Source organism: Papio anubis, chromosome 17, assembly GCF_008728515.1.
Source record: "Papio anubis isolate 15944 chromosome 17, Panubis1.0, whole genome shotgun sequence".
NCBI lineage: Eukaryota > Metazoa > Chordata > Mammalia > Primates > Cercopithecidae > Papio > Papio anubis.
In genome coordinates, this window is record NC_044992.1 from 47291794 (window position 1) to 47319200 (window position 27407).

The window sequence follows — 27407 nt, forward strand, 5'->3', positions numbered from 1 at the left end:
GGCCCTGGTTCAGAAATCTGATTTAAGTGGTCTGAGATACGGCCTAGGCATCAGTGCTTTTTTTTTTTTTTATTTGGACACAGTCTTGCTCTTGTTGCCAAAGCTGGAGTGCAGTGGCACGATCTCCGCTCATTGCAGCCTCTGCCTCCCGGGTTCAAGTGATTCTCCTGCCTCAGCCTCCTGAGTAGCTGGGATTACAGGCACCCACCACCATGCCCAGCAAATTTTTGTATTTTTAGTACAGACAGGGTTTCACTATGTTGGCCAGACTGGTCTCAAATTCCTGACCTCATGATGCACCTTCTCGGCCTCCCAAAGTGCTGGGATTATAGGCGGGAGCCGCTGCGCCTGGCTAGTATTTTTTTTTAAATATGGAGTCTCTCACGCAGACTAGAGTGCAGTAGCATGATAACAGCTCACTGCAACCTTCACCTCCCAGGTTCAAGCGATCCTTCCGCCTCAGCCTCTAGAGTAGCTGGGATTAAAGGTGTATGCCACCATGCCCGGCTAATTTCTTTTTGTATTTTTAGTAGAGATGGGGTTTCACCATGTTGGTCAGGCTGGTCTTGAACTCATGACCTCAAGTGATCTGCCCGCCTTAGTTTCCCAAAGTGTTGAGATTACAGGCGTGAGCCACCACGCCCAGTCGGCATCAATATTTCTGAGAAGCTTCCCTGTGATTCCAGTGTGTAGTCAGGGTGAAAACCACCGCCACTCCAGGAGGACCATGACTTGATGCTGGCTCTCCTCACTGATTCAAAATGTTGAACTTAGTCTCTGCCTGATGTCCTTGAGCATTTGGGGGAGTGCTGGGGTCCTGTGTCCCAAGCTTCTAGCTTCCAGAAGTCTTTCAGTCCCTTTTATTTTCAACCCCCCACACCCTTCACACTCCCCAATTCGCCCTTCCTAACCAACAATTCCCAAATCCTGCCCAGAGAGAAGGTTACCAAGGCAACCGGCTTAATCTGGTAACTGTGGCATGTGCTGGGAGAGAAGCCCTTCCCTCTTCCTATTCAGTTCATAAAATGCTACCTGGGGAGCTCCAACCCATTCCAGCCACTTTCCCCTTTCAAGCCCGGGGATATTGGGGTGTCCAATAAGGGGAGCACAGGAAGCTGATACTCAGACCTCTGATACAGCTTCTTAGTCAAAATTGTGCACTGTCGTCTTTTTACTGTTTCCAAATCCACAAACAGATGGGTGTGCAAAGCTTTATTTCTGTGAACACATGCTCTAGCACACATGGGAACAGATATGCACATACATTGATACGTATGTCATACACACCCTGTTGAGTTTTACTACCACTCCCAGCCATTAGCATTCCTGTCCCTGCCTGGTTGGTGCTTGGTAAACAGGGGTGGGGCATTGTCTAGAGAGCCTCAACCCACCCGGAACCTGCTGCCACTCTCCGCGCCTAGTAAGTCTAACCTGGATGTTCTCACACTTAACATGGCTTTACGCTGCCCTCCCCCCCTTCTGGGGCAGCATATCCTTAAGGACAGAATGCTCCTGGCGTGGGCATCAGGAGTAAGGATTACTTGGAGTGCTAATTTGGCACCACTTTTCCCACTCCATGGCTATGTACACTTGGGCTCTGTGCTTAATGATAGTTGGCAGTTCTGGGGCTTGTCACCTGTCTCCATGGCCCTGCTTCCTTCTGCTGCCAGCTGGGCCCAGGTGCCCTTGTGCTCCTGGTCTCCTCCCCACTGCCTATTATCCCCTCCTCACCCCAGCTAGACCTGCCACAACCTGCTGCTCCCTGCCTGGCTCCTACCTGCCTGCCAGTACCTGCCCACAGACCAGGCCCACACCACCTATGGTGCCCTACCAGAGAGGACAGATGGGCACCGCCTCCAGTGGCAATGCTAATTCACCCGAGGCCTTCCCAGCCCTTCTCACAGAAGGAAGATAAAGTCCACATATTCCTGTGAGTATGGGAAAGGTGCACACTCATGGGTTCAGCAATCTTTAGGCCTGACTTGGGTACACAGGTAGTTGAGTCAAGGTGTCCAGGTCACAGACCTGTCCTGACTTTGAAATGATGCTGAGACCCGGTTATCCCTTGAGCCAAGAATCCTTCCCCATTGGTAAATCTCTGCCTTACCTTTGCCCTTAATTTCTTCTGCTCAGAACCCAAGTCCCTTACTGTTTCCCTCGTGGTCAACCCCAGCGCGCGAGTTCAAGCCTCATGCGGCGCGGGGGCGGGCCGAGGAAGGGCAGGGGCGGGGACTGGGCGGGGACTGGGCGGGGACTAGAGGAGGGGGCGCGGTCTCAGCTCTGCCACCTTCCCCCTCCTCACGGCCAGGAGCGCAGCCGCCGCCGCGTCCTCTCAGCCTTGCGCTCCGCCCGCTGCTTCTGCCGCCGCAGCGCAGAGCCGGGGGCACCGGCCCCGCAGCCTGCCCACTCTTCGGGCCGCGTGCCAGCTGCAGCCGGCATGGGGGGTTGCTGAGAGCGGGCACTCCTTCCTTCTGGCACCTCCCCCGGCTACTGGCCACTGGACTCTGGCCAGCGAGGCTCGGCACCTCTGGTCCCCAGTCCGGCTCCTGGCACGGTCCTCTGCTCCTCCAGCTCTGAGCATCGTGTCCCCGTCCGCCCCCCCGCCCGCGCCTGGGACACCTGGGTCCCCCGGCGGCCCCTAGGAGAGGGGCGGGGGGGGGGCATGAAGCCGCTGGAGAAATTTCTGAAGAAGCAGACGTCGCAGCTGGCGGGCCGAACGGTGGCGGGAGGTCCCGGCGGGGATCCGGGGAGCTACGGTGGGCCTGGAGGGGGTGGGGGACCCGGCGGGGGCGGCTGTCCAGCCGGGGGACCGCGGTCGTTGCAGCGGCGTCAGAGCGTGTCTCGCCTGCTGCTCCCCGCTTTCCTCCGGGAGCCCCCCGCCGAGCTGGGGCTGGAGCCGCCTCCTGAGGAGGAAGGGGGAGAGCTAGCGGGGGTCGCGGAGGAGCCGGGCAGCGGGGGGCCCTGCTGGCTGCAGCTGGAGGAGGTGCCAGGGCCCGGGCCGCTCGGGGGAGGGGGGCCCCTGCGCTCCCCTTCCTCCTACTCATCTGACGAGCTGTCCCCGGGCGAGCCCTTGACTTCGCCGCCCTGGGCCCCCCTGGGCGCCCCCGAGCGGCCGGAGCATCTTCTGAACCGGGTTCTGGAGCGGCTTGCTGGAGGGGCCACCAGGGACAGCGGCGCCTCAGGTAAGGAGCCAGTGGGCTTGAACACTCGGAGCAGGGGCTGGTCCCAGCTCCTCTTCCTTGCCCTTGGAGCGTGGGGGTGGCGCCGTGCTGAGGCCTGGTTATGGGGTTGAGTGGTCCGCGGAAGCCGGCTAGGGGCCTAGCGGAGGCACAGACCCTCCCGCGGAAGAGGAGGGCAGTACCCACCTTCCTCCCTACAGCAGCCTCACCCCCATCTGGAGAAGCAACTGAGCCTCTTGCCTCTTACTCTCCTTCAGTCACCCTTCCTTTCCCCTGGGCATCGTAGCCACTGACTCCCATGGGTCCCTGATGTTGAATACCTCCTCCTGTGGCTCCAAATTAGGGCCTGACACATTAAGATGGAAGTTGCCCAGCGCAGCCATGCCACCCGCCAGAGGTGCTTGAGCCCTGAAAACCCTGGGGTCCCTGACTGTTCAGAGGCCTGCACAGCGCAGGCTGGCCCACCCCAGGAGGAAGTGCCAGACAGGCACAGGCCCCAAGCTGCCTTTTAGGCATCAGCAAAGGGATGCCTTGTCCTTAGCAGTTTGGTGGGGGGGATAGTGTTCTTCTTGGGGTAGACTCAGAAGGTGTCTGGAAGGGGAGAGGTGGCTGGGTCGGCATCAGGGCCCTGGAGCATCCAGGGCATCCAAGCGCCTCCAGCTTCTACTCGTCCCTTTTGGTGGCAGGCCTCAGCACACAGCTTTATCTTTTTTTTTTTTTTTTTTTTTTTTTTTTTTTTTTTTTTTGGAGACATAGTCTCACTCTCACCCAGGCTGGAGTGCTGGAGTGCAGTGGTGCGATCTCAGCTCACTGCAACATCCACCGCCCAGGTTCAAGTGATTCTCCTGCCTCAGTCTCCCGAGTAGCTGGAACTACAGGCGCATGCCACCACGCCTGGCTAATTTTTGTATTTTTAGTAGAGACAACGTTTCACCGTGTTAGCCAGGATGGTCTCGATCTCCTGACCTCGTGATCTGCCTGCCTTGGCCTCCCAAAGTGCTGGGATTTCACGCATGAGCCACCAGCCTGGCTAATTTTTGTAGTTTTAGTAGAGACAGGGTTTCACCAACTTGGCCAAGCTGGTCTTGAACTCCTGACCTCGTGATTCACCCCCGCCCCACCACCACCTCGGCCTCCCAAAGTGCTGGGATTACAGGCATGAGCCACTGGACCTGGCACACGGCCTCTTTAAAACATAATCACCACACCCTGAGAAGCTTATTCCCTAAATGATGATACTATTTCACCATTCCCTTTCAGCACCCCTACTAAGGGGCCTTTGAGGAAACCAAGGCCCCAAATGGCTGGTTAGTGGCTGAGGTAGAAGACCTAGGGGTCTCTAGGTCTAGCTCTAGGCATTGCACTAAGCCCAGGAGGGTCTGAGATTTGGGAACCCTGGCTGAGACCCTAATGCTGAGGGCTTTCACACTTGCTCTCAGCCCTCGGCAGGGAACCCCAACCTAGATGTGTGGAGGGGGGCTCCACTCTCCTAGATCCTTCTCAAGACCTGGGTCCTCTCCTTTGGCGCAGACTGTAGTTGCCCTGGGGAGCTGACACCTTTTGGATTTAATTAGAAAAATATCAGACACACACAGCTCTCCTAACCATAACTTCCCGCCTACACCACACACCCTGTGTCTCTATGACACATTCCCTAGGGAGGCTGTACATTGGCCCAGAGCCTGCCTTGGAAAAGGCAGTTGCCCAACTGTGGCCCCCATATCAGCATCTCCTCCACTCTGCTCCATCTTACTCTTCCTTTGCTCCAGCTTAGGAATCCTGTGAGATAAAGTCTATGAAGGATGTCAGGCCTCTCGTTTCCTCACCCCCATCCCTGAAGCTGGGGGTCAGAGCTGGGGGCTGACTCATTGTAAGAACACAGCAGGGTAGCTGGGCAGGGAGGAAAAGGGAGAAACTGTCTTTCCCCATTTACAGGGGCCTGGTGCCACATGCTCTGCTCATTCTCCCTTGGGGTAAGACTCCTGAAATGTCACCCATGTTATCTGGCAGCCTTGATTCCCAGAGTAACTGGTTTGGGAAATTCCAAACCAGTCTCAGGGTGAATGAGAATCAGCTTAACCTGCCACTCTGATGTTCTCCAATAAAACCAATGTTCTCAAGTCATCCTGGTCTCCTCCCAGGGTGTGTGGGAGGAGAGAACTTACAGAAGTTACTCTTAACCTACCAAAGCCTCTCCAACGTCTAAGCAGCCCCCTCTGACCACTAGGTTTTACCCTAACACTCTGCTTGCCTCGGGTTCTGGGTTCTTATTCCAGCTCCAGGCAAGTCCCTCCCAGCTCTGGGCCTCAGTTTCACATTTGCGAAATGAAATCGTTGCTAGAACTGACCACAGGGGATAGTGAACCAAAGGCGGTCAGAAGTCTTGGTTTTGTCCTGGGACCGTGCCTGGGGACCTGGCCCTAACCTGTCCTGGTGAGGACACCTGGCTCCCTCCCTGCACCTTGCCTGTCTGTGTGTGCCAGGCGGCCCTGCCCCACCCCAGGGCTGGCTGCAAGTCAGGGCGACCTTGTACCCGGCTGACTGGCTGAGCCAGGCCCAGACGGGGGTGTGGAGGGGAAAGGGGTGGTGAGAGGAGCCGCTCCCCTTCACCATTCCATCATTAACCCTTCTGTCTCTGGGCACCTAAAGGACACAGGATTTCTATTTAAAGGTTCTGGGATCAAAGCAATGGCAGTCTCTTCCAGTCAGGCTGGTTCCCACCTGCCTAGTTAGAACTCAAAGCTGTTAGGTAGGGAATGGGGAGGAGAAGAGGGATACACACGCGCGCGCGCGCACACACACACACACACACTCCCCACTGATGCTAACCTCTGTGTTTGGAAATACTCTTTGTCTAGAGAATCTTCTGTGGGCTACTTCTTTTTTCAGGCAGAACTCAGGCTTGGTGTGTTATCTGACCAACTTCCCACATACTCTGAAGAGAAGTGCACATGGCCATCAAAGGCACGCCCCCCCCTTCCCTTCAGCTGCCTTGGCAGCTGCCAAACCCACCCCCGCAGCGGCTGCCCAGAACCTTTACACATGTGTGTGTGCGTGTGTGCAGAGCATGACGGGGCAGGTGGCTGGGGCTCCAGCCTGGCTAAAGAGAACTTGCCCTCAGGGGCAAGAGAAGGAGGCACTGCATTTCCAGTTTCATTCTGGAAGTGCCCTCCTGACATCCGTGGTGCCCACTGATCTTTACAGATATCCTGCTGGATGACATTGTCCTTACCCATTCTCTCTTCCTCCCGACGGAGAAATTTCTGCAGGAGCTACACCAGTAATATCCTTTTGTGGAGTTTGTAAAAGGAGAGGTCAGAAGGGAGCCACTCCCTCCATCCCACATGCAATCTCAGAGCCTAAACTCTCCCCTAGGAAACATACCTGGGGCTGGGTGTGGTGGCTCACGCCTGTAATCCCAGCACTTTGGAAGGCCAAGGTGGGTGGATCACCTGAGGTCAGGAGATCGAGACCAGCCGGGCCAACATGGTGAAACCCCATCTCTATTAAAAATACAAAAAATTAGCCAGGCATGGTGCCACACACCTGTAACCCCAGCTACTTGGGAGGCTGAGGCAGGAGAATCACTCAAACCCAGGAGGCGGAGGTTGCAGTGAGCCGAGATCGCGTCACTGCACTCCAGACTGGGCGACAGAGTGAGACTCTGTCTCAAAAAAAAAAAAAAAAGAAAAGAAAAGAAAACATACCTGGGTTTCAGTCCCAGCTTTTCTACTCATCAGCTGTGTGACTTGGACAGATTACCTAACCTTGTGGGGACTCAGTTACCTCTTCTGTAAAATGGAGGTAAATAGCACCTGCCCTGCCTATTTATGAGCTGCTATGAAGATCACTCTGATAGCAGATATGGGAGTGCTTTGGAGGCTGCAGAGCCCTGTACAAATGAAAGGTGTTATTTATTTATTTATTTATTTATTTATTTATTTATTTTGAGATGGAGTCTTGCTCTGTCATCCAAGCTGGAGTACAGTGGTGTGATCTCGGCTCACTGCAACCTCTGCCTCCTGGGTTCAAGTGATTCTCCTGTCTCAGCCTCCCCTGTAGCTGAGGACTACAGGAGCACACCACCACACCTGGCTACTTTTTGTATTTTTTGGTGGAGACGGAGTTTCACCATGTTGCCCAGGATGGTCTCGAACTCCTGACCTTAAGTGGTTTGCCTGTCTTGGCCTCTCAGAGTGCTGGGATTACAGGCGTGAGCCACTGCACCCAGCCATGGTGTTATTTTTCTACTAAGGGCGCCTCTATCCCCACTGAATTATTGCTCTAAAACATCTGGTTGCCCAGTGAGTTATGCTGGGGTCTGATGTAAACATCAGGCCACGGTTGTGCTTCAGTAGGGTCTGCTAGAGAGGAGCCGCTGGATGGGCTCTTCATAGGGTCTCATGTAAGCATGGGCCTCTCACAGAGTTATTTTAAGACCTAATTGTAAATGTCAGACCATTGAGTACAATGTTACAGGCTCTTGGCCAGGTGCAGTGGCTCATGCTTTTGGATCCCAGCACTTTGAGAGGCTGAGGCGGGTAGATCACTTGAGGGCAGGAGTTTGAGATCAGCCTGGCCAACAAGGTCAAACTCCGTCTCTACTAAAATACAAAAAACTAGCCGGGCTTGGTGGTGGGCACCTAGTAGTCTCAGCAACTCGGGAGCCTGAGGCAGGAGAAATCGCTTGAACCCAGGAGGCAGAGGTTGCAGTGAGCTGAGATCGTGCCATTGTACTCCAGCCTGGGCAACAGAACCAGACTCCCTCTTAAATAAACAAACAAATAAAGTAACAAGCTGTCTTAGAAACACCAGGCCTTCCAGTGAGGTATAGTCAGGTTTGTGGTAAACACCATTGGCCTTTATTAGGTGCACTGTGAGCTCCAGGCCCTGGGCTGGCCAGAGGTTGGAAGGGTCTGGGCAGGTTATCCTCAAGTGAAAATCTAACCTGTCTAACCTGCAGGAGCTGGATGTGGTCAAGTGGTCATCACTATCTACCCTAAGCAAAAGCCTAGGCTGGGGCATTAGGAGGTCTTGGCTCCAGGACCCCTGAAACTCCTTTCTTTCTGGCCCCAAATCTAGAGAATATTTGGGGGCAATTTAGCCTTCCACCTTTCTTTCTTTCTTTTGAGATGGAGTTTTGCTCTTATTGCCCAGGCTGGAGTGCAATGGCATGACCTTGGCTCACTGCAACCTCCGCCTTCTGGGTTCAAGAGATTCTCCTGCCTCAGCCTTCCAAGTAGCTGGGATTACAGGTTCCTGCCACCATACCCGGCTAATTTTTGTATTTTTAGTAGAGACAAGGTTTCACCATGTTGACCAGGATGGTCTCAAACTCCTGACCTTAAGTGATCCACCTGCCTCAGCCTTGCAAAGTGCTGGGATTGCAGGTGTGAGCCACCGCACCTGGGCTTTTTTCCTTTTTTTTTTTTTTTTTCTTTTTTGACACAGAGTCTCCCTCTGTCACCCAGGCTGGAGTGCAATGGCCCTATCTCGACTCACTGCAACCTCTGCCTCCCGGTTTCAAGCAATTCTTGTGCCTCAGCCTCCGGAGTAGCTGGGATTACAGGCACCCACCACCATGCCCGGCGAATTTTTGTATTTTTAGTAGAGTCATGGTTTCACCATGTTGGCCAGACCAGTCTCGAACTCCTGACCTCAGGTGATCTGCCTGCCTCGGCCTCCCAAACTGCTGGGATTATAGGCGTGAGCCACTGCACCCAGCCTAGCCTCCCATCTTGCTTCTCAGTTCCTCAGGTCTGCTTGCCTAGGGATTTTTCTTAACTTAAGGGTCAGCTTTGTTCGGGCAGGAGGCATGGAGGGCCCTGAGGGGCTGGGCCGGAAGCAGGCCTGTCTAGCCATGCTTCTCCATTTCTTGGACACCTACCAGGGGCTGCTTCAAGAGGAAGAGGGGGCCGGCCACATCATCAAGGTGGGCCTGGGGGAAGAGAAGGTGGGTAAACAGGCTATTAGCTCTGGAAGGGGGCCCCTGTGAAGGAGCCGTACTTCTTATGCTGGGTTCCTGGAAGGAAGAGATGCCAGGGGGCTTTAGCTTATATGACTCTCCTGTGCTCAAAGGCATGGAGACCTTGCCTGGCCCCTGCAGAGAGTAGCCCTTGGGATGAGACCCCTTCCTTCACCTTCTTTGTCCTCCTCTCTCCAGGATCTATACCTGCTAATTATGAAGGACGAGTCCCTTTACCAGGGCCTCCGAGAGGACACTCTGAGGCTGCACCAGCTGGTGGAGACGGTGGAACTAAAGTGAGGGGGAGTGGGGCAGGGGTGGGAACAGGAAAGAGGTTCCCTGCGTTCCTCTACTACAGGGGCTGCCTCTGGCCTATTGGCTCCAATATGGATTTGCTTGTTTGTTTGTTTTGAGACAGAGTCTTACTCTGTTGCCCAGACTGACGAGCAGTGGCGCAATCTAGGCTCACTGCAACCTCCACCTCCTGGGTTCCAGTGATTCTCATGCCTCAGCCTCCTGAGTAGCTGGGATTACAGGGGTGCACCCTGCCTGGCTAATTTTTGTACTTTTTGTAGAGATGAGTTTCATCATGTTGGCCAGGCTGGTCTCGAACTCCTGGCCTCAAGTGATCTGCCCCCCTCAGCCTCCGAAAGTGCTGGAAATACAGGTGTGAGCCACTGTGCCCCGCTTCCAATATGGTTTTATTTCAGCTCTTTTCTCTCACAGGAGGGTGGCACAAAGCGCTGTCTCCAGTCACTTTTTTGTCCATTCTCCCATTCATTTGTCTGATAATCCAGTGGTGTAATGGTAAATATTTAACAACCAGTGCTGCAGGAGAAAGAACCCTGATTTGTAGCTTTTGCTGATTCCTACAGTGTAAACTCTGTCACCATGGCTGATTTCAAGCTACCAACGTGACAGCACTGAAGGAGGAGCTGGGAAGAGACGTGCAGCACAGGCCATTATGTAGTATCTCCACCATATAGTAGATGCAGTAAAAGGTAGTGAAACGGCTGGGCAAGGTGGCTCACGCACTTTGGGAGGCCAAGGCGGGTGGATCACTTAAGGTTCAAGACCAGCCTGGCTAACATGGTGAAACCCTGTCTTCACTACAAAAAAAAAAAAAAAAAAAATAGGGCCGGGTGCCGAGGCGGGCAGAACACGAGGTCAGGAGTTTCAGAGCAGCCCGGCCAATATGGTGAAACCCCATCTCTACTGAAAATACAAAAATTAGCCGGGCATGGTAGCACGCGCCTGTAGTCCCAGCTACTCGGGAGGCTGAGGCAGAAGAATTGCTTGAACCCAGGAGGCGGAGGTTGCAGTGAGCTGAGATCACCTTACTGCACTCCAGCCTGGGTGACAGAGCGAGACTCCATCCCTTCAAAAAAAAAAAAAAAAAAATGCCAGGTGCGGTGGCTCACACCTGTAATCCCAGCACTTTGGGAGGCCGAGGTGGGCGAATCATGAGGTCAGGAGTTTGAGACCAGCCTGACCAACATGGTGAAACCCTGTCTCTACTAAAAATAGAAAAATTAGCCGGGCACCGTGGCATGTGCCTGTAGTCCCAGCTACTCAGGAGGCTGAGGCAGGAGAATGTCTTGAACCCGGGAGGCAGAGGTTGCAGTGAGCTGAGATTGCGTCACTGCACTCCAACCTGGGTGACAAAGTGGACTCCGTCTCAAGGAAAAAAAAAAAAAAAAAAGGTGGGCCGGGTGTGGTGGTTCACCCCTGTAATCCCCGCATCCCAGCACCTTGGGAGGCCGAGGTGAGCAGATTACGAAGTCAAGAGATCAAGACCATTATGGCCAACATGGTGAAACCCCGTCTCTACTAAAAATACAAAAATTAGCTGGGTATGGTGGCATGCGCCTGTAGTCCCAGCTACTCGGGAGGCTGAGGCAGGAGAATCGCTTCAACCCAGGAGTGAGCCGAGATTGTGGCACTGCATGCCAGCCTGATGACAGAGCGAGACTCCATCTCAAAAAAAAAAAAAAAAAGTGAAACAGGAAGGAAACTACTTTTTTTATAATAACTTATTTGATTACAAATTTTATGTATGATTTATTAATTTGTATTATTATTTTTCAATAGAGACAGGGTTTCATTATGTTGTCCAGGCTGGGCTCCAGCAATCCTCCCACCTTGGCCCTCCAAAGTGTTGGGATTCTAAGTGTGAGCCACCATACCTGGCCTGACTATAAGTTTAAAACATATATATTTATATATGGAGATATATTTATTTATTTATATTTTAATGGCTCTTTAAAAAACAGTTGGCAAAATTCCCCAGAACTTAACAATATGCTCTTGTGAGCCAGTGTGAACCAGCTTCAGGACACCACTGCATCCATCCATCCATCCATCCATCCATCCATCAATCCATTCTGCTCTTTTAGTTCCTCTCTTCTCTGTCCCCAGCACAATTAGGGAGGCCTCAGCTTGTGGTCTAGCATCCTTCTCTCCCTTCTCTGTGCTGACACTAGAGAGATCTTTCATGCTCCTGTTCCAAAGGCATCCCTGCTCCCCATGCTTCCAAGAGAAAGTGAAACATCCCAGCATTGGATACCCTTCCCTTTCTGCCTTCTGCTGTTCCTTCCCATCTCATCTGCATCCCATCCATCCATAACACCTCAACTCCTGCACTCTCCAACATCCCACGGTCCGTTATATTGTCCACCCCAGAATGCCAGAATGCCCTCCTCCCACCCCTTCTCTTTTTTCTTTTTTTTTTTTTTTTTTCTTTTTTTTTTCTTTTTTTTTTTTTTTTTTTTGAGGCCAGTCTCCGCGCTGTCGCCAGGCTGGAGGCGCGGTGGCGGATCTCCGCTCACTGCAGCTCCGCCCCTCCCAGTCCGCGCCATTCTCGGCTCAGCCTCCCAGAGTAGCTGGGACTACAGAGCTGCCACCTGGCCCGGCTATTTTTTGTATTTCTTAGTAGGGGTTTCACGTGTTAGCCAGGATGGTCTCGATCTCCTGACCTGCGTGATCCGCCCATCTCGGCCTCCCAAAGTGCTGGGATTACAGGCTTGAGCCACCGCGCCCGGCCATCTTTTTTTTTTTTTTTTTCTGAGACGGAGTCTTGCTCTGTCGGCCAGGCTGGAGTGCAGTGGCGCGATCTCGGCTCACTGCAAGCTCCGCCTCCTGGGTTCACACCATCCTCCTGCCTCAACCACCTGAGTAGCTGGGACTGCGGCGCCGGCCCCCATGCCCAGCTAATTTTTTGTATTTTTTTTTTAGTAGAGATGGGGTTTCACCGTGTTAGCCAGGATGGTCTAGATCTCCTGACCACCCGCCTTGGCCTCCCAAAGTGCTGGGATTACAGGCGTGAGCCTCTGCACCCAGACATTTTTTTTTTCTTTTTTTTTTTTGAGATGGAGTCTTGCTCTGTCACCAGGCTGGAGTGCAATGGTGTGATCTCGGCTCACTGCAACCTCCGCCTCCCGGGTTCAAGCGATTCTTCTGCCTCAGCCTCCCAAGTAGCTGGGATTACAGGTGCACACCACCAAGCCCTGGCTAATTTATATATTTTTAGTAGAGACGGGGTTTCACCATGTTGGCCAGGCTGGTCTTGAACTCCTGGCCTCAAGTGATCTGCCCACCTCGGCCTCCCAATCCCTCCCAAAGTGCTGGGATTATAGGCGTGAGCCACTGCACCTGGCCTCCACCTCCTTCTCTTCCTGCTCTCCTCCAAGGCCCAGGTCAAATGCTATCTTCTTGATGAAAACTTCCTAGATCTTCCTTTTAGGAATAGCTTTCTCCTTCCCCCACACCAGCAGAACTCTCCTGGTACCTTTGTTACATCATCAACGCCTCCTGCCTGGCTTTAGAAGTAGCTGGATGCCTGTCTATCTCCTTCCCAGACTGTGAAGTTATTTTCAGCAAAATTCAGCAAATGGCTGATGACCTACTACCTACCATGTGCCAAGCAGTGTGCTAGGCCCTGGAGGATGAAAAAATATCCAGTAGGAACCAAATCCCAGTCCTCAAAAGCTCTCAATCTCATAGAAGAGATAAGAGGTGAACATAAACATTATCCCAATGTTCTATAGTAGTTGAGACAAGAAAGTGACCTTCCTGGTGGTTGGGGTGGACCAGAGAAGAATTCATGGAAAAGGTGGCATTTGATTAGGATTACTTGGACAATTACCCCATCCTGCTCATTGTCCTCTCTTCTGACCCCCTTAACCACCTTCTGAAACTGTTGCTGGTACATCCTTGACCCAATTCTGATATTCTTGCTTGATGTTGCCTGCTTGGTGTTGGTTGTCCATATGCCTGGCAGGGCGTGCTGATGCCCAGCTGTGTCCATGCCAGGATTCCAGAGGAGAGTCAGCCACCCAGCAAGCAGGTGAAGCCACTCTTCCGCCACTTTCGCCGGATAGACTCCTGTCTGCAGACCCGTGTGGCCTTCCGGGGCTCTGATGAGAGTGAGTGTGGGCATTAGGAGGGGCAGGGTGTCCTGAGTGGTTCAGGCGGACATGTCTCTGGGTCTTGGGCACCCTCAGTGGTATCTGGGTGGTAGAACCAGCCCCTTTCACAGGACCTTCTTCAGAGGTGGGGAACAGTGGCACCCTGGAGGAAACTGTTCCAGCTGCTGCCACTCTGCCCTCTGTTGAAAGCCATTTTCCTGTTTCCGTCCAGTCTTCTGCCGCGTATACATGCCTGACCACTCTTACGTGACCATACGCAGCCGCCTTTCAGCATCTGTGCAGGACATTCTGGGTTCTGTGACGGAGAAACTTCAATATTCAGAGGAGCCCGCGGGGCGTGAGGATTCCCTCATCCTGGTAGCTGTGGCCTCCTCAGGAGGTGAGGGTCAGGAAGAACTGGGCTGATCCTCCGAGAGGAGAAACTCACAAGCTCAGTGCCCTGTGGGAGGGGAAGAGACTGAATTCTAGGCCCTTGCTACTCAAAGTATGGTCCTGGGACAAGCCTCATGTACATCACCTGGGAGCTTGTTAGGATGCAACATCTTGCTAGGTGTAGTGGTGCAAACCTGCAGTCCCGGCTACTCAGGAGGATTGCTTGAGCCCAGGAATCCAAAGTAGTACATTATGATTGCACCTGTGAATAGGCACTGTGCTCCATCCTGGGCAACATAACAAGACTCTGTCTCTAAAAGAGATGCAGCATATGAGACCCCACCCCAGACCTGCTGGTCTTGTTCAAATGCTGATTTGAACAAGACCCCTAGGAGACTCCTATGCCTACTAAAGTTTGGGAGGCACTAGCTGGGTATGGTAGCGTGCACCTGTAATCCCAGCTACTTGGGAGGCTGAGGCAGGAGAATTACTTGAACCGCGGAGGCGGAGGTTACATTGAGCCGAGATCGTGACACTGTGCTCCAGTCTGGGCAACAAGAGCAAAACCCTGTCTCAAAAAAAAAAAAAAAAGTTTGGGATGCCCTGGTCTAGGACTCAGGTTCTGACCTGTGTGCTGCCCCTCACTCACCTATGGATTGTGTTCTGGTCCTTTAACCTCCCGGTGTATGTAAGGATGCCACATTTCCCAGGCTAAACACACAGGATGAGTGGGAAGGCAGAAAGCCAGCAATGTCGCTGAAGTTTTGTTTTCCTCTACAGTAGGAAAACATTTCAGCCTTCCCAGTGTCACAAGGACAACAGAGTAAGAGAAAAGCTTTGAAAGAAAGGGAGTAGAAAAAAGTTATAAATGCAAAAGAAATCATCATTTGACCAATTCCAGATAAATATGGCATAAACTGGTGATAATATGAGTTCCATTCGTCTACAATGTGTCAGTGTGGGGTGAGGAGTTTTTGGATAGGACAGAGCCAAGTGTGGGGTGTGTGTGAGGGTCCAGGCAGCAGGGGCTGAGGATGAGCAGCTCTTTCTCCTGCAGAGAAGGTCCTTCTCCAGCCCACTGAGGACTGTGTTTTCACCACACTGGGCATCAATAGCCACCTGTTTGCCTGTACTCGGGACAGCTATGAGGCTCTGGTAAGAACTTCCCAAGGCCTTGGCTGGAATGGAGGGGCTGAGGGGGGCTGTGAGCAATCCCTCATCCTGCCACCAGGAGCCCAGCTCCTATACCCCTGCCTGCCACCAGGTGCCCCTCCCCGAGGAGATCCAGGTCTCCCCTGGAGACACGGAGATCCACCGAGTGGAGCCTGAGGAGGTTGCCAACCACCTAACTGCTTTCCACTGGGAGCTGTTCCGATGTGTGCACGAGGTGGGGACCGAGGCTGGCGCTGTGCTGGGGGGCTGGAGGGAGAAATGTGCCATTGGGAGACGGTGTTCGCAGCACAACGTCCTGGTTCAAGGCTCACTTGCAGCAAGCCCTTGGGCAACGCATGGCCGTAACCTCTCTTTGTTCCCCCATCTGAAAAAAATCGCAGAGAGAGAGAGACCTCAGAGCAGAGTGGCTCAGGGCCCAAGTGCTGCTTACACAGAACCTGACCCAGGATTTGTGTTTTTAAAATATTCACCATTAAAGAAATAAAATAAGGCAGAGACAATAATGCCTAGCAGATGGTTGTCTTGAGGATGTCAGCCGTGAGCGCTTGCCTGGCACCTAGTAAGTGCTCGGTAGCTGGTGAAATATTATTAATGCTGGTTGTTTTCTTTTTCCGCATCTTTGCCGCCTCCTGTCCCTTCTATTTTTCTATTTTCCACCCCTTCCGCCCCCGCCCTCCTGCCTTTCGCTCCTCATCGCCTTGCACTGCCATCTTCCCACCCACTCCCCTCACTGCCGGGCGCCCTGGCCGCCTCTCCGCTGCCGTGGGTGCAGCTGGAGTTCGTGGACTACGTGTTCCACGGGGAGCGTGGCCGCCGGGAGACTGCCAACCTGGAGCTGCTGCTGCAGCGCTGCAGCGAGGTCACGCACTGGGTGGCCACCGAAGTGCTGCTCTGCGAGGCCCCGGGCAAGCGCGCGCAGCTGCTCAAGAAGTTCATCAAGATCGCGGCCCTGTGAGTGCGGCCGTCGGCGGGAGGGGGAGCCCAGGCCCGAGGCCCGCGCCGCCGCCCGCCCCTGACCCCGCCTCCCACCCCCGCAGCTGCAAGCAGAACCAGGACCTGCTGTCTTTCTACGCCGTGGTCATGGGGCTGGACAACGCTGCTGTCAGTCGCCTTCGACTCACCTGGGAGGTGATGAGACCCCTCCCGTTCCTACCTGGGGATCTGGGCATCCCGGGCTCCCCGAATTGCATCCTCTCGGGACGGCCGCTGGCCTGGTGGGAGTCTTTGTGCCAATTGGAGAGAGGCGCCCTCTTCTGGCATACGCAACCCCAGGGCGCACAGCTTGGCTAATGGACCCTGTCTTTGTGCAAATGAGTGAAAAGCCAGGATCCCGCCTGAGTCGCAGCAGGCAGCCCTTGGCCAGGTCAGGTCGCAGACTTGGCTGTGGGAGTTGGGCTGATTTTCAGCCATAGTCAGTGGGGCCATCTTTGTACAAAGCACCTACATAAGAGAGACCTGGCCTTCCCCAGAATAATGAATTCCTCTGGGCTGTTTCAAGCTTCTAGACTTAGCCAAGGCCTGACTTCATTTCCCCACCCACCAGCTTCCCAGCCCCCTACAAGCCATGCAGGCCCTTTTGCCCTCCAACAGGGAGAATTAATCCGAGGCTCCCATGTAACCCAAGGAGCTCCACTCTGATATCCCTTCTCCTTCCTTCAAACTCTGCAGAAGCTGCCAGGGAAATTCAAGAACTTGTTCCGCAAATTTGAGAACCTGACGGTGAGTGGGTTTGGCTCTTTCTTCTGCTCTTGGACTTAGAGCCCAGAAACCCTCTGTTCCCATAAACCCCCTTCCTCGAGCTTTCCTTTCAAGGTGTTTAGGGTGTGTGTGTGACCCCCACCCTCCTTACCATGCTGGAGGGGGAGGGTGGAAGGATTGCGCCCCTGTGTTTCTTGAAGTAAAGGGGGAGTAGTCAGGCCCCTCCCCACCACACCATTAGAAAACCCCCAGTACCCCTATCTGATGAGGAATGTGTACAGGGCAGGGGGTGAGGGAGGAAGCTGGGGACATCTTTGGGACGCATTGGCCAGTCTTGATCTCTCTCCTGTGGAATACTAGGACCCCTGCAGGAACCACAAAAGCTACCGAGAAGTGATCTCCAAAATGAAGCCCCCTGTGATTCCCTTCGTGCCTCTGATCCTCAAAGGTGAGAGAGTAACTCCCAAGCTGTGCTGCTTCCACCCATGCTTCCCTTCTCCTATATCCCGCTTCAGACTTCCAGCCCCCTCTCGACTCAGCCCTGAGTATCCGCCTGGAGAGGAGCCCCCCACCCCAGACACAGTGGGTTCTGGGGAAGAGCGGGGTCCTCAGGTGCAGGGGCCCCTTTGGACCTCCTCTCTTATCCTTTCCTCACATTGGATTCTCTCCACATCCCCTAGATCTGACTTTTCTGCACGAAGGGAGTAAGACCCTTGTAGATGGTTTGGTGAACATTGAGAAGCTGGTGAGTGAGTGGCACTGCAAACCTCTAGTCCCACAAGTGAGGGGCTTGCATCCTCTCCCTCTCTCATCACCTCCCAAAAATAGCAGCCTTCCTCCAAGTGCCCAGCTTGCCTAACAGACTCTTGACTGTCTCCCTGGTGGCATCACTGTGGCAACCCACCCACGGGTGGCAGAGCTGACAGGCAGCTTGGGGGCAACTCCACCTCCCCCTCACCTGGCACTCTGTTACACCCACTCCTTTGGTCCTTCAGAGACCCTCCAGAATTGGAGACTGGAGGGAGTAAAGCAGAGTTGGAGAATGGCGGAGGGGGAGCATAAGAGGGGGAGCCTCTTTCTCTGCCCCTTTCAGGGCTCATTCCTTGTCATCTCCCAGCATTCAGTGGCCGAAAAAGTGAGAACAATCCGCAAATACCGGAGCCGGCCCCTTTGTGAGTACCCAGGGTACTGAAAGCAGTACAAGTAGAGCTTTGACTGAATGGGAGGGTTCAGGGCAGAACTCCCTGTCCAAATGTGTATTTCCGTACACTTGCTGGTTCCCCATTCTGTCCTTGCCTCTGCAGAGGCCTTCTTGCCCAACATCTGTCTCAGTCCACAGCCTGATCCTCTGCCCGGTATGTGTGTAGAGGAAAAAGGGAGGCTGGGAACCTGACTCCCTCTCCCTCTTTACCCACTAGGCTTGGACATGGAGGCATCCCCCCATCACCTGCAGACCAAGGCCTACGTGCGCCAGTTTCAGGTCATTGACAACCAGAACCTCCTCTTCGAGCTCTCCTACAAGCTGGAGGCGAATAGTCAGTGAGAGTGGAGGCTCCAGTCAGACCCGCCAGATCCTTGGGCACCTGGCACTCAAGCACTTTGCACGATGTCTCAACCAACATCTGACATCTTTCCCATGGAGCAACTTCCTGCTCCACAGGAAAAAGTTGGATGGATTTACCCCTGGACCCATAAGTCTGTTCATCCTGCTGAAGTCCTCTCCCCATTGCTCCTTCAAGCCAAAACTACACTTTGCTGGTTCCTGTCCCCTCTGAGAAAGGGGGCAGAAAGCTCCTTCCTCTGTCCCTCCCATCGAGATCTGTTCTGGGGGTGGAGCTTCCAACTTCCTCTTCCCAGCAGGAAAGAATGCCGCCCACCCTTCTGCCTTGCAGAGTGGGATTGTGGGAGGGATTGGCAGCCTTCTCCACCACCTGTCCAGCTTCTTCCTGGTCAGGGCTGGGACCCCAAGGAATATTATGTTGCTGTGTGTGTGTGTGTGTGTGTATGTCTCCTTTTAGGGAGCAGGAGTGCATCTGGTAATTGAGGGCGGATGTTGGGTGTACTGGGGAGGGGTCCTTCTGTTTGGTGCTACCCTTGTCTACTCTGCCCCTGGATGGTACGGGGTGCTTTCTCCACCCCCACACTCCCTGCTCAGCTCCTCATGCTACCCTGCATGCCCAGGCTGGTGAGCCAAGCTGCTTTTCAGGGCAGGGAGTGGCAGCAGGTAGGAGGGGTTACCCATCAGCCCTTGCAAGTCCCCCACTCAGGCCTCTGGAAGGTCCGGGAATGGACTCTGATGAGAGGGTAAAAGATGCTCAGGGAAACACAGGCCTCAGCTGCCTAGAGGACCCTCCCCCTGCCTTGCAGTGGGCTGGGGTAGAGCAGTATCAGGAGCTAGGGGTGTCTGCTGCCCACATTCCTGCTTTTTGGGGTATCTAACTGCTAAGGAGGGAGTTGGCATCCCCCTTCTGACTCATGTGTCTGACACCAACAACATGGTCTCTGTCCCTCTCCCTGTCTTGACTCCTCCTTTGTCCTCCCCATAGAGCTGGGGTGGGGTGGATCCCTATACCTGGGGCAGGCAGCCCCAAAGTGGGGGAGGGGGATGGCGGAGACTGTAAAGGCGCCACCGGACTCTGGCAAGGCCTTTATTACCTCTGCTCCCCTCCCTCCCATCACCAGCCTCAAGGCCTGAGGGGTGCAGGGGCTCCTGGCAGCTACTGGGTGAGGTTTCCTGGCACAGCCTCACCCTTCTTTCTGGCACCACCTCTTTCCCTTTTGAAGATGCAGCAATAGCAGTAGCAAAAGCAGCTGCTGTTCCTGCTATGAGGGTGTATATATTTTTTACCCAAAGTTCTGGAATTGTACATTTATTTTTTAAAACTCAAAGAGGGAAAGAGCCTTGTATCATATGTGAACATTGTATCATAGGTAATGTTGTACAGACCCTTTTATACAGTGATCTGTCTTGTTCCTGTGGCAAAAATCCTCTATGAACATAGGCAGGCACTGTGCCCCATGCCCTCTTGCCCTGACAGTGTCCCATGGGCCCCCTCCTGTTCCCTGCCCCCTCCCTGCTACTGCTGATGCACTCTCCTCTCCCTGCGGCCCCCAGCTTCCCAGCCTTCCTCCTGACCCCTTCCAGCAGCCTTGGAACTCCAGCTGCCACCACCCTCTGGGTCGAATACTGGGACACACTGGCCCAGTCTTTGCTGCTGCTCACCCCTAACCTTGATGCCTGCCCAGGGACCCCCCAGCCCCCTCCCCTTGCCCTGCAGCTTTAACAGAGTGAACCATGTGTATTGTACAGGCGCAGTTGTCATTGCAGAAACTGCTGGGTGGAAAAGAAGCCGATAAAGTCTATGAATCAACCTGTCTGCTGTTCTCCATTCTGTTTTCTTTGAGGCTGTGGAAGGGCTGAAGGAGGGGAGAGGGGATGACCCCCCAGTGCTGCCAGGAGTAGGGCTGTTTTGGAGAGACTTTGAAAATGTGGGTGGCTGGGTACAGTGGCTCATGCTTGCTTGTAATCCCAGCACTTTGGGAGGCCGAGGCGGGCAGATCACCTGAGGTCAGGAGTTCGAGACCAGCCTAGCCAACATGGTGAAACGCTGTCTCTACTAAAAATACAAAAATTAGCCAGGCGTGGTGGTGCATTCCTGTAATCCCAGCTACTTGGGAGGCTGAGGCAGGAGACTAGCTTGAACTCAGGAGGTGGAGGTTGCAAGGCTCAATAGCACTCCAGCCTGGGCAACAGAGCAAGGCTCTGCCTTAAAAAAAAAAAAAAAGAAAGAAAGAAAATGTGGGTGAGAGGAAAAGAGGCCAACCTCACGACATGTCACATAATGCCTGGAACTCAGAAGAGGGGATGTTTTAGTTCATACATGTTCCAGGTGGCATAAATAGATCACGTTTAATTCTAATCCTGTGAGGTAGAAGATGGAGGCAGAACAGTCCCAGAATAATTACTAGTGAGGGCACTGGCCCCTTAACCCAGGTCTGTCCCTGCAGACAGCATGCACTGTTCACACAACCAATATTTACCAGTACTACTAAGAGTATAGGGCGCAGAGAGCCTAGCGTTAGGCTCAAATGATAGCCTGAGTTCCAGAAGACATCATACACTCAAATAGCTATGCCTGGGCCCTCAATCTTCCGCATTCACATCTGTTTCTGCCTCAATCTTCTGCATCTCAGAAAAATGGTCCTCTCATCCACCCAGGTTTTCTCGCTCTGTTGCCAAAGCTGGAGTGCAATCTTGGCTCACTGCAACCTCTGCCTCCCAGGTTCAAGTGATCCTCCTGCCTCCGCCTCCTGAGTAGCTGGGATTACAGGCACAGGCCACCACACCCGGCTAATTTTTGTATTTTTAATGGAGACGAGGTTTCACCATGTTGGCCAGGCTGATCTCAAACTCCTAACCTCAAGTGATCCACCCACCTTGGCCTCCCAAAGTGCTGGGATTACAGGCGTGCGCCACTGCCCAGCCACCCGCCAAAGTTTTCTTTTCTTTTTTTTTTTTTGAGATGGAGTTTTGCTCTTGTTGCCCAGGCTGGAGTGCAATGGCGTGCTTTCCGGCTCACCACAACCTCCGCCTCCTGAGTTCAAGCAATTCTCCTGCCTCAGCCTCCCTAGCAGCTGGGATTACAGGCCACCACACCCAGCTAATTTTGTATTTTTAGTAGAGACGGGGTTTCTCCATGTTGGTCAGGCTGGTCTTGAACTCCCAACCTCAGGTGATCCGCCTGCCTCAGCCTCCTAAAGTGCTGGGATTACAGGCATGAGCCACCGCGCCCAGCCCACGCACCCAAGTTTTCAAGGCAAAAATATAGGACTCATCATTGGTGCCTCTTTCTCCCACCCCTCATTCATCTCAGCCAGTCCCATCAGCTACAATTCCAGAGCATTTTCTGAGTGATCCACTTCTCTGTGACTCCCCTGTGACCACACTAGTCCAAACCACCTTCATATGTTCCCAGCCTCCTACGTGGTCTGTCAGCTTCCTCTCTCTGATCCATCCCTACCTGCCACCAGTGTGATTTCCACATAGCAGCCAGGGTGTTCTTTCAAAAGCAACAATCACGCTGGGCATGGTGGCTCAAGCCCATAATCCTAGCACTTTGGGAGGCTGAGGCAGGAGGATCGCTTGAGCCCAGGAGTTCAAGACCAGCTTGGGCAACATAGTGAGACCCTGTCTTTACAAAAAAAAAAAAAAAAAAAAAATTAATGAGGCTGCAGTGAGCTGTGATGGCACCACTGCACTGCAGCCTGAGCAACAGAGTGAGACCCTGTTTCAAAAAATGTTTCCAAAAAAAAAAGAAAGAGAGAGAGAAGGAGAGAGGGAGGGAGGGAGGGAGAGGGAAGGAGGGAAGGAGGGAGGGAGGGAGGGAGGAAGGAAGGAAGGAAGGAAGGAAGGGAAGGAAAAAAACAAAACAAAAAAAAAACCCAGCGTCCTTCAACACATGAATGGACAAATACACTGGGGCATATTCTTATGGTGGAATACTATACAGCAAGAAAAAAGAACAAATTATTAATACTTGCATGAATGAATCTCACAGACTTAATGTTGATTAAAGGAAGCCAGACACAGGCTGGGCATGTTGGCTCACACCTCTAATTTGAGCACTTTGGGGGCCTGAAGTAGGAGGATCTCTTAAGCCCAGGAGTTCAAGACCAGTCTGGCCAACATAGTGAGACCCCCATCTCCACAAAAACTAAAAAATGTAGCTGAGCATGGTGTCTTGTGCCTGTAATCCCAGCACTTTGGAGGTTGAGGCAGAAGAATCACTTGAGTCCAGGAGTTTGAGACCAACTCAGGCAACATAGGGAGACCTTGTCTCTAAAAAAAAAATTAAAAATAGGCCGGGCATGGTGGCTCACGCCTGTAATTCCAGCACTTTGGGAGGCCGAGGTGGGCAGATCACCTGAGGTCAGGAGTTCGAGACCAGCCTGACCAGCATGGAGAAACTCTACTGAAAATACAAAATTAGCCGGGCGTAGTGGCACATGCCTGTAATCCCAGCCACTCAGGAGGCTGAGGCAGGAGAACCGCTTGAACCCAGGAGGCAGAGGTTGCGGTGAGCTGAGATCACACCACTGAACTCCAGCCTGGGCAACAAGAGTGAAACTCCACCTCAAAAAAAAAAAGACTGAGCAGGGTGACTCATACCTGTAATCCCAACGCTTTGGGAGGCCGAGACCTGTGGATCACAGGGTCAGGAGTGCAAGACCAGCCTGGCCAAGATGGTGAAACCCCATCTCTACTAAAAAATACAAAAGTTAGCTGGGCATGGTGGCGGGCACCCATGTAATCCCAGTTACTTGGGAGGCTGAGGCAGAGAATTGCTTGAACCCGGGAGGCAGAGGTTGCAGTGAGCCGAGATTGTGCCACTGCACTCCAGCCTGGACGATAGAGTAAGACTCCATCTCGGAAAAAAAAAAAAAGAAAGAAAGAAGAAGAAAAAGTTCAAGAACAGGCTAAGTTAATCTATGGAGATAGAAGTAAAAATATTGCCTACTCAATAGGGTAGGGGGAAGTATTGACCAGGAAGGGGCATGAAGAAGTCCTGTGGGGTGACAGAAATATTCCATATCGGCCGGGCGCGGTGGCTGTCGCCTTTAATCCCAGCACTTTGGGAGGCCGAGGTGGGCAGATTGCCTGACCTTGGGAGTTTGAAACCAGCCTGGGCAACATGGTGAAACCCTGTCTCTATTAAAAATACAAAAATTAGCCGGATGTGGTGGCGCATGCCTGTAATCCCAGCTACTCAGGAGGCTGAGGCAGGAGAATAGCTTGAACCCAGGAGGTGGAGGTTGCAGTGAGCTGAGATCACACCACTGCACTCTAGCCTGGGCAACAGAGCGAGGAATAAATAAATAAATAAGTAAATAAATAAATAAAAGAAATGTTCCATGTCATGACCTGGGGATGGTATACAAGTGTGTGTGTCTGGCACATTGAGTTGGTCATGTGAGATTCGTACGTGTTATCATAGCTACATTACACCATAAAGCAATTCAGATTCTGACAGTCTCCTGTTTTTAATAACAGATTTTTTTTTTTTTTTGAGACAGAGTCTAGCTCTGTCGCCCAGGCTAGAGTGGCATGATCTCAGCTCACTGCCAACCTCCGCCTCCCAGGTTCACGCCATCCTCCCGCCTCAGCCTCCCGAGTAGCTGGGACTACAGGCACCCGCCACCACGCCCAGCTAATTTTTTGTACTTTTTTTTTAGTAGAGACGGGGTTTCACCATGTTAGCCAGAATGGTCTCGATCTCCTGACCTCATGATCCACCCACCTCGGCCTCCCAAAGTGCTGGGATTACAGGTGTGAGCCACCACACCTGGCTATAACAGTTTTAAAATTAAAAAATTCTCCCTTCCTGGCCAGGCATGGTGGCTCACACCTGTAATCCCAGGACTTTGGGAGACCAAGGCAGGCAGATCACTTGAGGTCAGGAGTTCAAGACCAGCCTGGCCAATATGGTGAAAGCTTGTCTCTACTAAATATACAAAAACTAGGCGGGTGTGGTAGCGGTCACTTGTAGTCCCAGGTACTCAGGGGACTGAGGAAGGAGAATCACTTGAACCCAGTAGGCGGAAGTTGCAGTGAGCCGAGATCCCGACACTGCATTCAAGCCTGGGTGACAGACCGAGGCTCTGTCTCAAAAATAAATAGGTGTCCTCTTGATGAGGTGTGCTGTGTGCAGTGAAGAATTTAAGCAGTGCCCTTTGAATCCACTAGGTGTCACCACCAAGATTGTTTTCTCAACCTGCCTGGGGATGGGGGAGGAGGCTACAGAGTACAGAGGAGGATAGGGCCTTGCTTGGGGTAATATTGAATCCTTCTGAGAGGGTCTCTCCCTAGGTATAAGTCATATTTGACTGGAAGAACTTGTTTCTTCAGTCTCTCCCTCTCTATGAGCTCTTTCATCTTTAGCGTTTAAACCCTCTCAAGCCTCCATTTTAAAAAACACTTTCCTTCTGTAGTCCTAGCGGGAGGATCACTTGAGCCTAGAAGTTTGAGGCTGTAGTGAGCTATGGTCACACCAGTGCACACCAGCCTTGTAAACAGACCAAGAACCTGTCTCAAAAATAAATAGGCCGTGTGCAGTGGCTCATGCCTGTAATCCTAGAACTTTGGGAGGCTGAGGCAGGAGGATTGCTCGAGCTCAGGGGTTCGAGACCAGCCTAGGCAACATAGTGAGACCCCCCTCATCTCTACTAGAAAAAAAAATAGGCAGGTGTGGTGGCATATGCCTGTAATCCCAGCTACTCGGAAGGTTGAGGCATGAGAATTTTTGAACCCGGGAAGCGGAGGTTGCAGTGTGTGGAGACTGAACCATTGCACTCCAGCCTGGGTAACAAAGTGAGACTGTCTCAAAACAAACAAACAACAACAACAAAAAGAATCCTAATATTTGGGGGAAAAAAGAGAAAACATTATGTTTAAATGTGTTGTGTAATATTTCAATCATACGAAATGTTTGAAGACTAATATATTGAGCACTTGAGTCTGCACCTCCCAACTTAAGAAATGAAACCTTGGCCGGACGCCGTGGCTCACTCCTGTAATCCCAGCACTTGGGGAGGCCGAGGTGGGCAGATCATGAGGTCAGGAGATCGAGACCATCCTGGTTAACACGGTGAAACCCCATCTCTACTAAAAATACAAAAAAATTAGCCGGGCAGGCTGGCAGGCGCCTGTAGTCCCAGGTATTTGGGAGGCTGAGGCAGGAGAATCACTTGAACCTGGGAGGCGGAGGTTGCAGTGAGCCGAGATCGCGCCACCGCACTCCAGCCTGGGTAACAGAGAGACTTCATCTCAAAAAACGAAAAAAAAAAAAAGGAAAAAGAAATGAAACCCTACCCTCCAGCTGAACCTGGTACCTGTCCCCAGTCACATCCTCTTTCTTTCTTTCCAGAACTACCCTTCTGAGTATGGTATCGTGACACAAAGTAGCAAACGTAAGTAGCCACTTTTGTTAATTCTGCTTGCCAGCAGAATTTCACCAATTCCCTTGGCAGCAGAATTTCACAAAGCCCCTGACTCAGTGTAAGCACAGTCCCCAGCCCAGAAGAATGCCCTGAAAATGATAAGCAGGATAGGGCACAGCTTCCTGTGTCTCTTGCCAAAGTCATTGCAATTTCCGAAAAGATAAGTTCAGTGATCCTGGCCTTTGCTTCTTCCTGTACGTAAAACAATGTGACGAATTAATGATTATACCTCTGTGATCTATAACCAGATGTATCTTCGCACCCAAACTTTGATGAGATTTTGCTCTAATGTAACTTCTGAGCACATACACAACCCCCACCACCTGTGTCTTCACTGTTCTGGAGCCAGTGTTTACTGAAACTCTCTGAAAGTCTCCTCCCAGGTTGGGCGCAGTGGCTCATGCCTGTAATCCCAACACTTTGGAGGCTGAAGCAGGTGGATCACCTGAGATCAGGAGTTTGAGACCAGCCTGGCCAACATGGTGAAACCTCATCTCTGTTAAAAATACAAAAAAAATTAGCCGGGCGTGGTAGCGGGCACCTGTAGTCCCAGCTGCTCGGGAGGCTGAGGCAGGAGAATGGTGTGAGCCCGGGAGGTGGAGGTTGCAGTGAGCCGAGATCGCGCCACTGCACTCCAGCCTGGGCGACAGAGCAAGACTCTGTCTAAAAAAAAAAAAAAAAAAAAAAACACACACACACAAATGGCCGGGCGCAGTGGTTCACACCTGTAATCCCAGCACTTGGGAGGCCCGAGGCGGGCGGGTCACAAAGTCAAGAGATGGAGACCATATTGGCCAACATGGTGAAACTCCGTCTCTACTAAAAATACAAAAATTAGCTGGGCATGGTGGCGCATGCCTATAATCCCAGCAACTCGTGAGGCTGAGAATTGCTTGAACCAGGGAGTCAGAGGTTGCAGTGAGCTGAGATCGCGCCACTGCACTTCAGCCTGGCAGCAGAACGAGACTCTGTCTCAAAAAAAAACAAAAACAAAAATAGCTGGGCGTGGTGATGGAGGCCTGTTATCCCAACTACTCGGGAGTCTGAGGCAGGAAAACCTCTTGAACCTGGGAGGCGGAGGTTGCAGTGAGCCAAGGTCATGCCACTGCATTCCAGCCTGGGCGACAGAGCGAGAATCCGTCTGGAAAAAAAAAAAAAAAAAAGTAAAGAAAAAAGAAAGAAGAAAGAAAAAAGAAAACAGAAAGTCTCCTCCCAGATCGCAATCCTCAGTGAAACTCTGCATAAAACTAATTTTTATTCTTTAAATGCTTGGTTTCTCCTTTCTTCCTTCCTTTCTTCCTTCCTTCCTTCCTTCCCTTTCTTTCCTTCCTTCCCTTTCCTTCCTTCCTTCCTTCCTTCCTTCCTTCTTCTTTTTTTTTTTGGCAGGATCTTACTGTGTTGCTCAGGCTAGAGTGCAGTGGTGCAATCACAGCTAACTGCAACCTTGACCTCCTGGACTCCAGTGATCCTCCCACCTCAGCCTCTCGAGTACCTGGGACCGCAGGCATGCACCACCATACTCGGCTAATTTTTTAATTGTTTGTAGAGATAGGATTTCGCCATGTTGCCCAGGCTGGTCTCAAACTCCTGGGCTCA

At 52.5% G+C, this 27407-nt stretch overlaps 1 protein-coding gene across 2 annotated transcripts; it reads left to right on the forward strand.

Moving 5' to 3' along the window:
- The first annotated feature begins 2318 nt into the window (after positions 1 to 2318).
- On the forward strand, positions 2319 to 20190 carry RAPGEFL1 (Rap guanine nucleotide exchange factor like 1). Of its 2 annotated transcripts, none has more exons than XM_009190545.3 (15): positions 2319 to 3182; positions 6384 to 6462; positions 8976 to 9111; positions 9343 to 9440; positions 13456 to 13568; positions 13783 to 13950; positions 15001 to 15098; positions 15208 to 15330; positions 15889 to 16067; positions 16154 to 16244; positions 16785 to 16835; positions 17175 to 17262; positions 17495 to 17559; positions 17908 to 17986; positions 18233 to 20190. In XM_009190545.3, the coding sequence occupies exons 1-15, from the start codon at positions 2663 to 2665 to the stop codon at positions 18355 to 18357; spliced, it is 2013 nt and encodes a 670-aa protein (XP_009188809.1). In that variant the 5' UTR covers positions 2319 to 2662; the 3' UTR covers positions 18358 to 20190. The 2 variants fall into 2 exon arrangements, with proteins under 2 accessions (XP_009188809.1, XP_009188810.1); XM_009190546.3 differs by having other exon boundaries at positions 2320 to 3182; positions 17932 to 17986.
- Positions 20191 to 27407: the final 7217 nt, after the last annotated feature.